This window comes from Alternaria rosae (assembly GCF_020736505.1).
Source record: "Alternaria rosae strain MPI-PUGE-AT-0040 chromosome Unknown BKA58scaffold_9, whole genome shotgun sequence".
In the NCBI taxonomy this organism is placed as follows: Eukaryota; Fungi; Ascomycota; class Dothideomycetes; order Pleosporales; family Pleosporaceae; genus Alternaria; species Alternaria rosae.
In genome coordinates, this window is record NW_025763578.1 from 1 (window position 1) to 14,166 (window position 14,166).

General features: G+C 48.7%; 1 protein-coding gene across 1 annotated transcript; it reads right to left on the reverse strand.

Annotated features, from left to right (window-relative positions):
• Positions 1 to 11,383: 11,383 nt before the first annotated feature.
• On the reverse strand, positions 11,384 to 13,526 carry BKA58DRAFT_390660 (zinc knuckle domain-containing protein). Its single transcript, XM_046170847.1, has one exon. The coding sequence runs from the start codon at positions 13,470 to 13,472 to the stop codon at positions 11,781 to 11,783; it is 1,692 nt and encodes a 563-aa protein (XP_046021652.1). The 5' UTR covers positions 13,473 to 13,526; the 3' UTR covers positions 11,384 to 11,780.
• Between the last annotated feature and the right edge of the window lie 640 nt (positions 13,527 to 14,166).

The window sequence follows — 14,166 nt, forward strand, 5'->3', positions numbered from 1 at the left end:
TCCCTTCTGGGATCGGTTACGAGAACGTCGTCCTCGGGATCGCGAAGGTCGCGAGGATCCTGACGAGACAGAACTAGTAGACTGGGTACGGTCGTGGTCACGCGCGCTATAGGATCGGATATGCTGAGTAGGTAGGGGAGCGCTGCAATCCTTAGAGATGTGACCTTTCTGGTTGCACTTAAAGCAGCGGCCTTCCTTAATCCTCTTCTGTCGTTCGGAGGAACCAGCGGGGGCGTATGCTGATGCGTCTATCTCCATTGCGTCGGGGTGGGTTACAGGGTAGCGTCGTGGGCGGTCTGGTAGGAAACGGAGGTTATTATCGTACGTGGATATCAGGTTAGCGTAATCGTTAAGGTCGCTAGGCAAGGCTTCTCCAACCATTGCACGTTGAAGTTCGTGGGATAGAGAGTTCCGGAGGGACGCGATCAGGCCAATCTCATTTAACCCAGTGTCAGCAGCTAGTCGTCGGAATTCGGCGAAGTGGGAGGTGAAGCTGCGCTTTCCTTGACGGAGTCCGCTTAATCGACTAAGAGCTGTCAGCTCCTTGTTTGGGTCTCCGTAGGTAGCTTCAAGAAAGGTAACAAGCTGGTCTACATTATGGATATCCTTGTCCATAAGCGGGTCGATAAGAGCTACTGCGTCCTTCTCAAGTCTAGAGTGAGCGTATAGCAGGCGGGATCTTTCGTTCGGGTATCGGTCTGCGTTTCCCTCGAGCTTGTACCTAAGCTTGCGGACGAAGGCAGGGAGGTCCTTTCGTCGGCCATTGAACAGAGGCGGGTCAGGCAGACGGTCGGTTCGGGGAAGGTCCTTCAGGTTCGCGTTGGGCGGCGTCGCAGGATTCGAGCCAATTCCAGATAGCTCTTCTAGACGAACTTGATCTCCCTCAGCGCTGGTTCGAGTAATGGCTGGGGTAGCAGCAGGAGCAGACCTAGTCTTAATAGACTCAAGCTCTTGGCGAAGCTCTAGAATCTGTTGAGAGTGTCGGTTTTCTTGTTCAGCTAGATTGGCAAGTAGTGCTTCGTTGCTAGCTTTCAATGCAGCGGAATCAGCTTGGATAGCATTTAGCTGATTCAGGATCAATTGCAACGCGTCAGGTTGCCCTTGAGTAGTCATAGTGGTGTGACGCAACGTAATGTCACAAGACGCTACGAGCACGTGTTTAAGAGCTTACAAGAAGCGTTAATTGTAGCTACGTATAATATCTAGTGTAATACAAGACGTTGCGTAAGGAACAGAACAGAATGCAAAGCGGTGAAAGATATAGCTAGGGCCGTGCGCGGCGCTCAGGCCTTAGCTGGCCAATTAACAGATTTCGGGTGGACTGGCGAGCCACCCGAAATCTGTGCGTTCAGGTGTTAGGGGAACCACGGTGGTTACCGTAACAGTAATCTTAATATAGGTATATTTTCTAAACACCTTATATTAGTTTACTTCTTTACGTGTAAAGTCTATCTTACACTTAAAAAGATATAGAAAAAAGAGTAAACTATAAAAGAGACTAAAGAGAAGTACTAAAAATCTCTTTATAATACTTAAAAAGCTATATAACTATTTTAAAAAAGTAAGTATAAGGTCTTATAATTTTCTAAGCCTTCTAAAAAGCGTTAGAAATATACTATTATTAGTATACTTTATATAGAGGCTAGTAGTACTACTATAGTAGCTCTAATATAAAAGACTAAGATATAATTAATCTAGACGCTTAAAAAATATTCTAAATAGTATAAATTATTTATAAGTATATAATTTGTTACAGGTAACACAAAGGATTCTCTCCTTAACATGGGGTGAAGGGGTTGAAGGCCAACCACGACCAAGTCAGAACGCAACGATGATCGCGGGGCTCGGGGTCACGTGATCAGGATTGGCATCCCGCCAAGACCAGGCCTCCGGGAGGCCAGTGGGGCTAGGGAAGCCACGGTCCTCCCAAACCTCCCTCTGGGATGGGAGGCCAGGGAGGACAGGACCTAAGGCAATGGGTATAAGAATGTGTTGGATTTCATTATTACACTCATTGTGGTCAACTCAAATAGTTCATCTCTTACACAGATTGTTAACTAGTTATTCTATCGTTTATAGAATTGGATTGTCTTTACCTGCAGTTATTCCACGATAACTCTTTTCCACAGAATCGCCAGACAAACCTCACGGACTACCGCTTTAGTCTACCTCGCCTTAGTACGGACCGAGCCTAGAGAAGTATAGCCTAACCCCGTGTAACACTTTGACCACCATCGGATTCAGTGGACGTGAATAACAACCAGGTTGCCCGATTAAGGAAGATGTCAGCCCCAAGAGTCACTCAGAACAACGCGGCCCAGGGTCCGGGACCCTCGGCACCAGCACCAGCAAACGATGAGATGCTGGATGCATCCGACTCGGAGACAGAAGATACTCCCAGTGCCACGGAGCTCAGACACCTTAGGCAACAGGCCCAAGTTCAGTCTCGGCAGATGCTCGAGATGCAGAACATGATCAATCAGCTTGCAAGTCAGCTGATGGCCACCCCCAACGAACGATCATCTACTACGAAGAAACCCAAGATGGCGTCACCCGAGAAGTACGACGGAAGTCGAGAAGAACTGCGAACGTTCCTCACCAACATCGACTTGTACTGCGAGTTCAACGAAGTACCCAACGACCAGGAAAAGATCCTCATGGCAAGCACGTATCTGAAAGGAAAGGCTTCCAATTGGATGCAGCCATACGTGGACGACTACCTTACGGATATCACGCAACATGGAACTAAGGAAGAAACCCGAACCATGTTCGCGAGTTGGACGGAATTCAAACAAGAAATGGGACGCATCTTCGGAGAAGTAGACGCGAAGAATCAGGCTGAGAAACGGATTACTCAACTGAGGCAAACCAAGTCTGTATCAGCCTACACGGCGGAGTTCAAGCAACTACAGGCCAGGATCGATTGGGATGATGCGGCACTTCGAACGGTCTTCGAAGCAGGCCTCAAGGAAAATGTCAAGGATGGCCTTGTACACCACGACAAGCCCGGAACACTACACGCGTTGATCGAGCTTGCTACACGCATCGACAACAGGCTATGGGAGCGAAACGATCAGAAAAAGTACTTCCGCCCTAACATGGCCAACATAAAGAGACAGCGTGGAAGGTATGACAGGGATGGCGATGCCATCATGACCGGCAAAGTACAAGAGAAGGCCAAAGACAAGAAATCCCGAGGAAAGAGACACGACGGTCTCTCTAAGGAAGAACGCCAGAGGCGTTATGACAAGAAAGCATGTCTCCGATGCGGTGAAGTTGGACACTTCGCCCGAGACTGCTGCACGGGTGAAGCAAGTAAGCAAGCAGCTGTCAAGATCGGGATGGTCAGACAGGGCACGCCCTACCCGGCTCAGATAGAACCGGATGACAACCTTAGCGACATGGACCTCTACGAGGAAGCCCGCATGGAGGAAGACTACGAGGTCATCCAGCAACCAAAGCGAGCCGACGACATCCTCACGATGGAGAAACCTAAGGAAACCGACTGGAAAGTCGAGGACAGAGTCGTACTAGAACGACTAGCAAAGAACCAGTGTTGGGTATGCGGAGACGCCGCACATCACGCCAACGACTGTGCGAAGCGGGACCGAATTGTAATAACCGGCCCGGACGCCGAAGAAGTTGGGTATCAGGCGATACACCAACAACCGTACTTCGAGGACCTAGGAACAGAGGTTCTCAACCTCGAAAGACCCGAAGAAAGGGACACCAGAGAACACCGAGGATTGTGCTGGTACGACTGCAAAGTAGAGTGCGAGTTCCACCAAAAGGATAAAGAGGATTGCAGAAAGGACCAGGAAAGGTGCTGTCACCTAAACCTGTGGGCAGACGAGTGTCTAGCGGACAACTGCCACCTCCATGAGCCTGAGAAAATAGGAATCCATGAGAGACTCCTATGGCCACAGTGCAAGAACGGATGTTCCTTCCACCGCGACCAACTCGAGAAAGCACGACAAGTGGACGACTACTACCATGTCACCCTGTCATCAAACATCTGCGAAGTAACAAACTGCCCCATCCACGAAGCCAAGAAGGCGGAGCCAAGGAAGAAAATCACCAAGGAAAAGATACCTCATCAGAACCTTCATTAGAGCTTTTGTTACGACGACAGATGCATAATCCATTACAGTTCCAAAACCGACACAGGCTACTTTCCCAGGAAAAGGAAAGGTAAGCAGGCAAAAAACTAGGATGCCGCCAGAAACAGGGTCACACTAGCGAGGGCATACCTAAAACGACCCTTAGGAAAGTACAGGATACCGATGGTCAAGCAAGGCAGTTGCTCACAACCGTATCTGTACAAGGTCAGAACATCCAGGCGCTCGTAGACAGCGGGGCCGCACGGACATTAATCTCCCCACGAATGGTTGAGAAACACGAAATACCATATCGAATCAAGAGTAAACCGATTCCGATAATACTAGCCGACGAAAAACCCATGGAATATGGAAGCGGCATGATACGAATGGAAACCGAGTCCACCAAGCTACGGATAGCGGGCATAGAATGCCAAATGGACATCGATATCATGGATCTAGGAGGACTAGATATGTTGATAGGTTATGACTGGCTGGACGCCCATAACCCCGCCATCGACTGGCGAATGAGGACGATACTCAAAAGAGAACCTGTGCACAAGGTTGCAGGAGTACGCCACGAGACACGCCCGACGAATCAGAGCTCACCCCAGGACGGGAGATTCGGCAGCATCTCACCGCATAAGATCGCGAGAATCTATGCGAAGGACCCTCAGAAAATAGGAGTCATTTGGATAAGGAAAGTCGCGACCACGAAGGAAGGACCCTTACCACTAGAAATACCACGAGAGTATCAAACCGACGAGTTCAAGGAACTCTTCGAGGAAAACGAGGCTACTGATCTAGCAGACCATCAGGAGTGGGATCACGAGATCATCCTAGATGAAGGAGCTAAGCTAAGCCCAGGACCAATGTACCCAATAGCGCCCGAGCACGATGCTGAGCTAAGGGACTACATCCAGAAGAATCTGAAGAAGGGATTCATCCGACCGGGATCAGGCCCGATGGCCTCACCCATCTTGTTCGTAAAGAAGCCTAACGGAAAGTGGCGACTATGTGTCGACTTCCGAAGGTTGAACAGCGTCACGAGGAAGAACCGATATCCCTTACCACTCATTACAGAGCTCATGGATCGACTCCAAGGAGCTAAGTGGTTTACGAAATTCGACGTTCGGGAAGGATTTTACCGAATCAGGATCAAAGAAGGTCACGAATGGATGACAGCGTTCAAAACGAAATACGGACTGTTCGAGTATACGGTTATGCCGTTCGGTTTGACGAACGCGCCGGCAACCTTTCAATCAGTCATCAACAACGCTCTCCACGAGTACCTTGGGATCTTTGTCACAGCGTACCTGGACGATGTACTAGTGTACTCCAGCGGATCGCTCGAAGAACATGTGGAACATGTCAAGAAAGTGCTCAGGAAGCTCAAGGAATACAAGCTGTACCTGCAGCCAGGAAAGTGCGAATTCCACGTCAAAGAGACGGAATTCCTAGGCTTCATTATATCTACAGAGGGAGTTAAGATGAACCCAAAGAAAATCGCGGCTGTACAGGAGTGGCCACAACCCAAAACAGTCAAAGATGTGCAATCCTTTCTAGGATTTGCCAATTACTACCGGAAGTTCATCAAGGATTACTCGAAGATCACAGCACCCCTCTCAGAGATCACGAAGAAAGAAATAGGGTTCAAATGGAACGAGGAACATCAAGAGGCTTTTGTTCGAATCAAACAGATCTTCCTCGAAGCACCCGTACTAGAAATGTACGACCCCAGACGGGAAACGCGAGTCGAGACCGACGCGTCAGATTATGCACTCGGTGCTATATTATCACAGCAGTGCCCAGACAAGAAATGGAGACCAGTGTTCTACCATTCAAGGAAGTTCTCCGGAGCAGAACTTAACTACGACGTTCACGATAAGGAACTACTCGGGATAGTAGCTGCCTTTGAACAATGGGAAGTCTATTTGCTGGGACTACCACATACGATCGAGGTTTTTACCGATCACCAGAACTTGGCAAGCTTCATGACAACCAAGAAACTCAACCGACGACAAGTCCGATATGCTGAGATGTTAGCTCAGTTTGACTTTAAGATAACGCATCGAGCCGGAACGCTTAACGGAGCAGCAGACGCTCTAAGCAGGAGGTCTGACCTACGAGAAGAAAGTCATGAAGAACCACACGACGCCATGTTCAAGAAGATGCCCGATGGCACACTACGATACAACCAGCCGGAACTAGCTAAGGTAGCTAAGGTGGCCGAGCAGGTGGAAACACTACAGCAGCAATGGCAGAGGAAAGCGTTGCACTGGCAACTAGAACCAAGGCCAATCCCACGGGAGATACAAGAAGATGAGTTGGAGCTCAGAGCGATGACCCAAGTCGGGAAAACGTACGTGGCTCCACCCATACGGGAAGAACTCATCAGAGAACTGCATGAGTCCAAGGAATACGGACACGCATCGCTGGAAGAAATGGCTAGGCGACTATCAAGGGTGTTTGCGATACCACGCTTGCGAGCGAAGGTGCAGGATGTCCTAGGCAACTGTTTGGCTTGTCATCAGAACAAGCCCAAGAGACATAAGCCCTACGGCCTGTTACAACCCTTACAGCCACCAACCAAGCCATGGAGCAGCGTAACGATGGACTTCATAGTGAAGCTCCCGAAATCGTTAGAACCAGGATCAGGACGACTTTGTGATACAATCCTAGTAATCGTGTGTCGATTAACTAAGGGAGCAAAGTTCGTACCAACAGAAGAAACCATCACGGCGGAAGACTGCGCGTATGAAGTCTCCAAAGCATTGATATCAGAGCATGGTATACCAGAAGAATTCATAACGGACAGAGATAAGCTGTTCACGTCTAAATATTGGACAACATTCCTGGCCAAACTGGGTGTAAAGAAGAAGCTATCGACTAGCTTCCACCCTGAAACGGACGGCCAGACGGAACGAACGAACCAGACACTGGAACAGTATCTAAGGATGTACGCCAACAAGCTGCAAGACAACTGGGTTGAACTCTTGCCGACAGCACAATTGGCCTACAACAGCACAAGATCGGCGACCACGAAGTACTCGCCGCACTACGCAAACTATGGATATGAGCCGACTGCTCATCGAGACCCAAAGGATGTAGAAAGCATCGCAGTAGGCGCAGATGATAAAGCCCGCCTCATGCGAGAATTACACGAGGAATTGAGCAAGAACATCGCCCACAGGAACCTCACAACAGCCAAAGCGGCTAATAAGCAAAGGATTGAGGGACCAACCTTTAAGAAGGGGGATAAAGTTTTCCTGTCACGACAGAACCTGAAAACTAAGCGACCAAGCAAGAAACTGGATAACCTCCGAGTAGGACCATTCGAAATCCTAGAGGAAATAGGCACAGTAAATTACAAACTCCAACTGCCACCAGGCATGCACATCCACCCTGTCTTTCACAAGAAACTCCTGGAACCAGCACCTCCAGATGCCGAGCTAGCAACGGATATAGAGCTCGAAGACGACGAGTACGAGGTCGAAGAAATTAGGGACCTGCGGAAAATCGGTCGTCAGTGGAAATACTTGGTCAAGTGGCAAGGATGGCCAGAGGGTCAGAACACTTGGGAACCAAAGGAAAGCTTGACGAACTGCAAGTCACTGGTACTTGAGTACCACCGGAAACACCCAGAGAAGCAAGGACCGGGTCCTCGAGGGAAAGGAAGTAATCAAAAGAAGGGTCGAAAGAAGCGTCAGCCTGTAACCAGCCCAAGTCAGTCGACGGTCCGGGTAGCGATGGTTCGGTTGTCGGAAAGTCCGTACCAGGGGCAGAGTTCCCCTCGGCTTGCTCTTTCGCACGGTCTTGAAGGCTCAGGATCGCGTGATCTCGATCAGCGTACGAACGCTCCAAGGCCTCAGTTTCCGCGACTTCTAGACGAAGCCGCGCGACCTCGGCCTCTGCACGGAGAAGCGCTAAACGCTTCTCACGCTTCTCAGCTTCAACCTTTTCCCACTCTTCCTCGGTTACAAACAAACTGCACTCAGCTTTCACGGAAATACAACCCGCACACTGCCCAGACGCAGTGTCCACGAAGCAACGAAGGTTCTTCTCCTCACAGCGCTTACAACGAAACGTCATTTCGTTCCCTTGCTGCCGGACGCGATCAGCCCGGGCCTGACGCTGTTGAGTCGAGTTTTGCGAACGGACACGGCGAGTCGGGGGTTGAACCTTGGGCATGGTTAGGGACGCTGGAGGCAGGAAGAGGCGGCTATAATGGCCCGGGGCGCGCAGACCTTATATGCAGCCCACGCCTTAACGATCGGCACGGCAAAATAATAATCCAGGGTATCGGGACGATACGCCTAAGAGGGGGGATAATGTTACAGGTAACACAAAGGATTCTCTCCTTAACATGGGGTGAAGGGGTTGAAGGCCAACCACGACCAAGTCAGAACGCAACGATGATCGCGGGGCTCGGGGTCACGTGATCAGGATTGGCATCCCGCCAAGACCAGGCCTCCGGGAGGCCAGTGGGGCTAGGGAAGCCACGGTCCTCCCAAACCTCCCTCTGGGATGGGAGGCCAGGGAGGACAGGACCTAAGGCAATGGGTATAAGAATGTGTTGGATTTCATTATTACACTCATTGTGGTCAACTCAAATAGTTCATCTCTTACACAGATTGTTAACTAGTTATTCTATCGTTTATAGAATTGGATTGTCTTTACCTGCAGTTATTCCACGATAACTCTTTTCCACAGAATCGCCAGACAAACCTCACGGACTACCGCTTTAGTCTACCTCGCCTTAGTACGGACCGAGCCTAGAGAAGTATAGCCTAACCCCGTGTAACATAATTATTATAATACTACGTTTTTCTAATATTACTACTACTTGCTATAGCTCTATAGCTTTATTTTTTATGTAGATAAAGTAGTTGTTACCTAAGTATTACGCGATTAGGGTATTGCCTGCGCTAAGACAGTAGTAGATAATGCACAAACAGTAACATTCTGTATATTATAGCTTAAGAATGATTCTTTATTGCTCTAATAATACTGTAAGCTTTTAGCCCGATTTCTGAATGGTACAAATTAATTGCATTGCTCTGTTTACTACTCCACCACAAAATCTCGTGATAATAGCTATTGTGGATGGTTGCGCAGCCTTATGTTGTGGATGGGCATATGGTGTTTGGGTGTGTTATGGGCGGAAAGAGGCCTGCTAACGAGTATGCATTTGCTCCTATGTACAGAAGAAGAAAGATAAGAGAAGAAAGGTTCTTCTTACGCGTACAACTCGCCTCTTATAGGCCTTATGCTTTACTGCTTTAGTCGGCGCTAAGTCGTACGTCATGTGACTAGAGCAGTCTGCTTAATATGGCGTAGCCTCTTACAATATTAAAGTAGATAAACTATCTTAAAGACGCTGTAAACGCTATAGTAAGGCTAGATATAACTTACGTATATATTAGTAAAATATAGTAGAAGTTTCTAATTAATTTAGTCTATTACAATTTCTAATTATAGTTCTATATAGTTCTGCACTATTGTGTATAGTTGTAGTTTTAGTAGAGTCTTAGCAAAAGCTAGCTACCTACTTATTCTAGCTACTTACTTATTACCTACGTTAGATAGAGTTTTATTAATTCCTATAGCTATATATAGTAAGTACAAGGTGTTTAGGAAATACACCTATATTAAGAACAATATATTAAGTTACCTAACTGCGTTTTATTACTCTGCTCTGCATTAACACTCTACTGTAATAGACTTAATACACTATTTACATGTACACCTATCTAACATTATACAATATTACTAGCCTACACTTGATTAGGAGTAGTCGCTGCCTCTTCCAATTATCAATGCCACCTAGGCATAGGGCCACTCGACCACCACCAGTCTTCTCATTCAGCGTATCCATGTCTTGCGAATATTCGCGGTCAACAAGCCTTAGGTTCCTGAGTACTCTGCAGATGGCCTGCGCTGCATATGATACATTCCTAGCAAGCCTTTGCGACATTGTCTCGAGGTCGCTGAATAACAAGATCGTAATTCTAAATTGGTTCTTTTCGTGGTACACATGTCTCATTTCCTGAGCGTGCTCAGTGGGAAACTTGAATGCCGAGCTTTACGTCAGTATCTCCAAAGCGCGATGCTTATGGCCGCCTACGAGACTCGTATATGATGCCTGAGGTTGTGCCCGCCATCCATTCTTCGCACTTGTCCGCCACGCTCGTACCGGATAGCTTACTACGTACGAGATGCAACTTTGTGTTGCGTATATCATTTGGCATACTTGAATATGTAGCAGCGACATCTGTACGAAACCCTGCGCATCCACATTACAATGCGATAAGACGCATGTCCAAACCATCTCGAGCTCTCTTCTCCATCATGCTCCCAAAATGCTCCTGAAGATCTACGATCTTCCAGTCGCATTACTTCAGAAGTCCATCTCTTTGCTGGCATATGAGGAATCTCAAAGAACCAATCGTTACACTGTACCATCTACCTGCTCGAAGTGCATTTCCATCTTCGCAATCCCAGTCTTGTCGGCGTGCGTAATATCTACACCTTCTAACATCGTAGTACAATAGGTTCTGTATGCATGCTGCACCCTATCAAGCAGCACTGGCGTCGGTATCAGATCAGACAAGTGTACCTAGGTAGTTCCACGTTCAGCTGTGACAAGAACAGGACACGAAAGGATCAAACAGGGGCTGTCCTCCCAGCACTCCCAAATGCCATGGTATTCACACAACATAACGCAGAAATGTATAGCATGGACAATCGAAAGAGCAGTACAACCCCCGCAGCTCATTACCCTTTTCATGCCGACCTCGCCTCTTCGCGATATCTGATCTCTCAGCAACACCCAAGGACGCTCAATCGATCTCGTATTCCTAATCTGTCCCCTATACCGCGTACTCGCAATGATCTTCACACCGCAGTCTGACAGCACCGAGAGTAAGCCTTCTCTAAGCAGGGAATGCATGTCAGTATCAGGATGAGGTCGAAGAATGGATGAACGGTAGGGTGCGGGGTGTCAGGAAAGGCAGTAGATGTCTCGAACGGTACATGACAACAGTGGAGCCTGATGGCTACATAGCATGCTGACGTTGTAAATGATAGGTCGTGGACTCATGTAGCATGTATAGGGTGATTAGACATGTAACATTGACCTCCTTGGACAGGTGATGAGTTTGAAGCGTAAGGGTTACATCGCACTCACACGCCGCAACTGATGAGATCGTGGACCCATGTAGTCTGCACGCCGCATCGCTTTTCGAGTTGTCTTCACTGAGAACAGAGCAGAAGAGGTGTAATATTGTGTGTTTTGTGGTTTGCATTTCATGGTAACTAGCTAATCTGAAGTCCGTGAAAAACGCAGGAAAGAAGTCGAAGTAAGCCCAGAAACGCCGAGTCAAGGTCAGAGTTAATTCAAAAACGCCCCCCAGTGAATGTCAACATAATCCCGAAAACGCCGTGCCCAGGTAAAATAAAAAACGCCCTCGCTCCCAAAATGAACTGATGATTCCGTGTCTGCCCATGATGCATGCCCCAAGACACGCTGTGGTGAAGGTGAGGGAAACGCCGTGTGAATGCCCGCCCAGTTGCGATACTCGCTGTAGACGATTGATGAAGTTGTTGTTGTGAAATGTGGTGTGGCTTCAAATGTAGTGGTGTGGTGATGTGATGCGAGAAGCGTGTAGACGTTCTTGCTACTCATAGATAGCGGAAGTCTGGTGCGCGAGACCTGCGGTTACGACCCCGAGGGTTGACGGGTTGCCTGTCGTACGCATCGTTCGGGTCTTGTTGTCCTTGTGCCTGGCCTTGTCCATTGCCCCATTGTCCTTGTCCTTGTCCTTGTGCGTGTGCTTGTCCGCCCCATCCGTACTGCTGCTGCTGGTGTTGTTGCTGACCGTACTGTTGACCGTACTGCTGCTGGCCGCCGTAACCGAAGTTCTGCTGAGGGAACCACTGCTGTTGCGGCATCTGCTGCTGTTGTTGTTGCGGTTGGAAGCCCATCTGGTAGCCGTTCTGGAAACCCATCTGCGGAGGCATCTGCATTGGCATAGGCATACCCATCGGCATTCCCATGGCGCCCATCGGTGTGTTCTTGAGCATCTCCATCTGTTGTATAAAGTCTTGTTCCATCTTCGAGGCGGGGTCGGCGGCCTGACGCATGGCTTTCGGTGCGGTGGGAGGTTTGATGTCTGTCGGAGGCTCTTTGCGCTTCTTTGAAGAGGTTGAGTCAGTATCGGAGACTTCGTCAGCCGCTGCCACTGTAGTAGTAGCGGTAGCGGTAGCAGTTGTATCTTCATTTGCGACAGAGGAAGATGCGGTGTCAGTAGCATTGGATTGATTAACTGATTCATTTGTTGAAGCGACTGCCTTTGCTGCCTTGTCCTTCTCTGCCTTCTCTGCGTCGTATGCCTTGAGAGACTTGACCATGTCGTCGTCGGCAACGAGATCATCCATCAAAACATCCTCCTTTGAACAGTTTGGACAAACCAAGTCACCATCTGCTAGCGCGTTGTCGATACATTCCCGGCAGTATGTCTTGCCGCAGCAAGGGGTTTTGACGGGGTCGACAAATCTTTGATTGTCGATAGGACATTGTAGACCACGCTCAGCAAGCTCTTTGCTTGCGGCGTCGGCATTTGCTGCTTGTTGTCGTGATAAATTGGTCTTCTCTTGAAATTTGTTCCAGGTCTTTGTATCTGCCATGACCTGAACGTATTCTCCGTCGGCGTTCAACATGATGCCCTTTGCAGCTTCTTCGTCGACTGGCTTTTCAACTTTCTTCAAGAAAGATTGAGGAATTCCAGTAGTACGTTTCGCTTGGAAAACAGGCTTGAAATCGGGATCGTCGTTGGTTGGGCAGGCTTGTATCCAGTGACCCTTGATATTGCAGCGGCGGCAGACATAGCCGGGAGGGGGAGGATGTGAAGGGACAACAACATTCTTGGAGGCATTTTTGCGATAGACAGGTTTTGCGTTCGAAAGAGCCTCTTTCTGTGCATCCCAGGCAATTGCTGATTCGGCCAAGAACGCGGCTTCAGGATCTTCGGCATTTATGTGAGGTGAAGGTGCGACGGGTTTGCTTTGCGTGGTGAAAGCGCGTACAGGCGCTTTGCCGTTGACGTAGCGGGCGGCTCGGCCTTGTCCTCTGGGAGCGGGGCGGCGAATCGCGATAATGGTAGACGAGCGCGGAATTAGCGTGGTGTCGTCTTTGTATTCGGAGGCGGGGTCATCTTGCGGGAAGATGTGTAGGTTGAAGTCGGTTCCGTCGCCGAGGCCGCTTGCGCTGATGATCTCCTTCTTGAGCTCGAAAACACTCAAATCGGTACCGTTGAAAATAATGCGCTCGCTCTCCCTTGAATTTTTGAACTTGTAGAAGATCGATGAAGTCATTGTTGTAATTTGTGGTGGTGTGGCTTCAAATGTGGTGGTGTGGTGAGAGGAGAGTGTAGAGCTGATGGAGGAGAACAGTGTTCGAGGCGCTCCTAGCAAGCCACGCGCACGGGCCAGTCCGCTAGTCGGCGCTACACCGCCACATCCCTGACCCCTCCGAACCATCAATCTACCAATAACTACCAGACTGGAGCCTAGAGACATCCCCACGATCAGAATTTCAGCCAATGGTGTACAATGTATCGCCAGAACATGTTTCCAGTCAATTCTACCAGATTTCTGGGTTTGCAGACTACAGCGTATCAACACGTTCAAAAAGTCCATCAATAATATACTGAAGTCAGTCACAGCCCCTCATTAGGTTGAACTAAAGGCACAAGACCATTAATACATGTTCACACTAAATCAAGAATTTCTGCGAAGTGTTCCCAAAGTATGGCTGACAAATCTAACCTAACCATGGATACACCTCATCCAGACGGGAGCTGGGAGGCGTTCAGTGCATCAAAACATTCCAAATCTCAATTAATAATGCACTGTATACCGTCACGACCACTCAAGCAATTGAACTAAAGATACAAGGCCTTCAGCACGTTCCATATCAAAACGAAGATTCAAGCGAAGGATAAGAGCGTAGCCGACATTCCGAACCCATGGCTTTCAATCATACAGGAGCCTCCGCCGCATACAAGGA

Excerpts from the sequence above, each read along its gene's own strand:
- BKA58DRAFT_390660 (XM_046170847.1), bottom strand. The coding sequence starts at position 13,472 with ATGACTTCATCGATCTTCTACAAGTTCAAAAATTCAAGGGAGAGCGAG.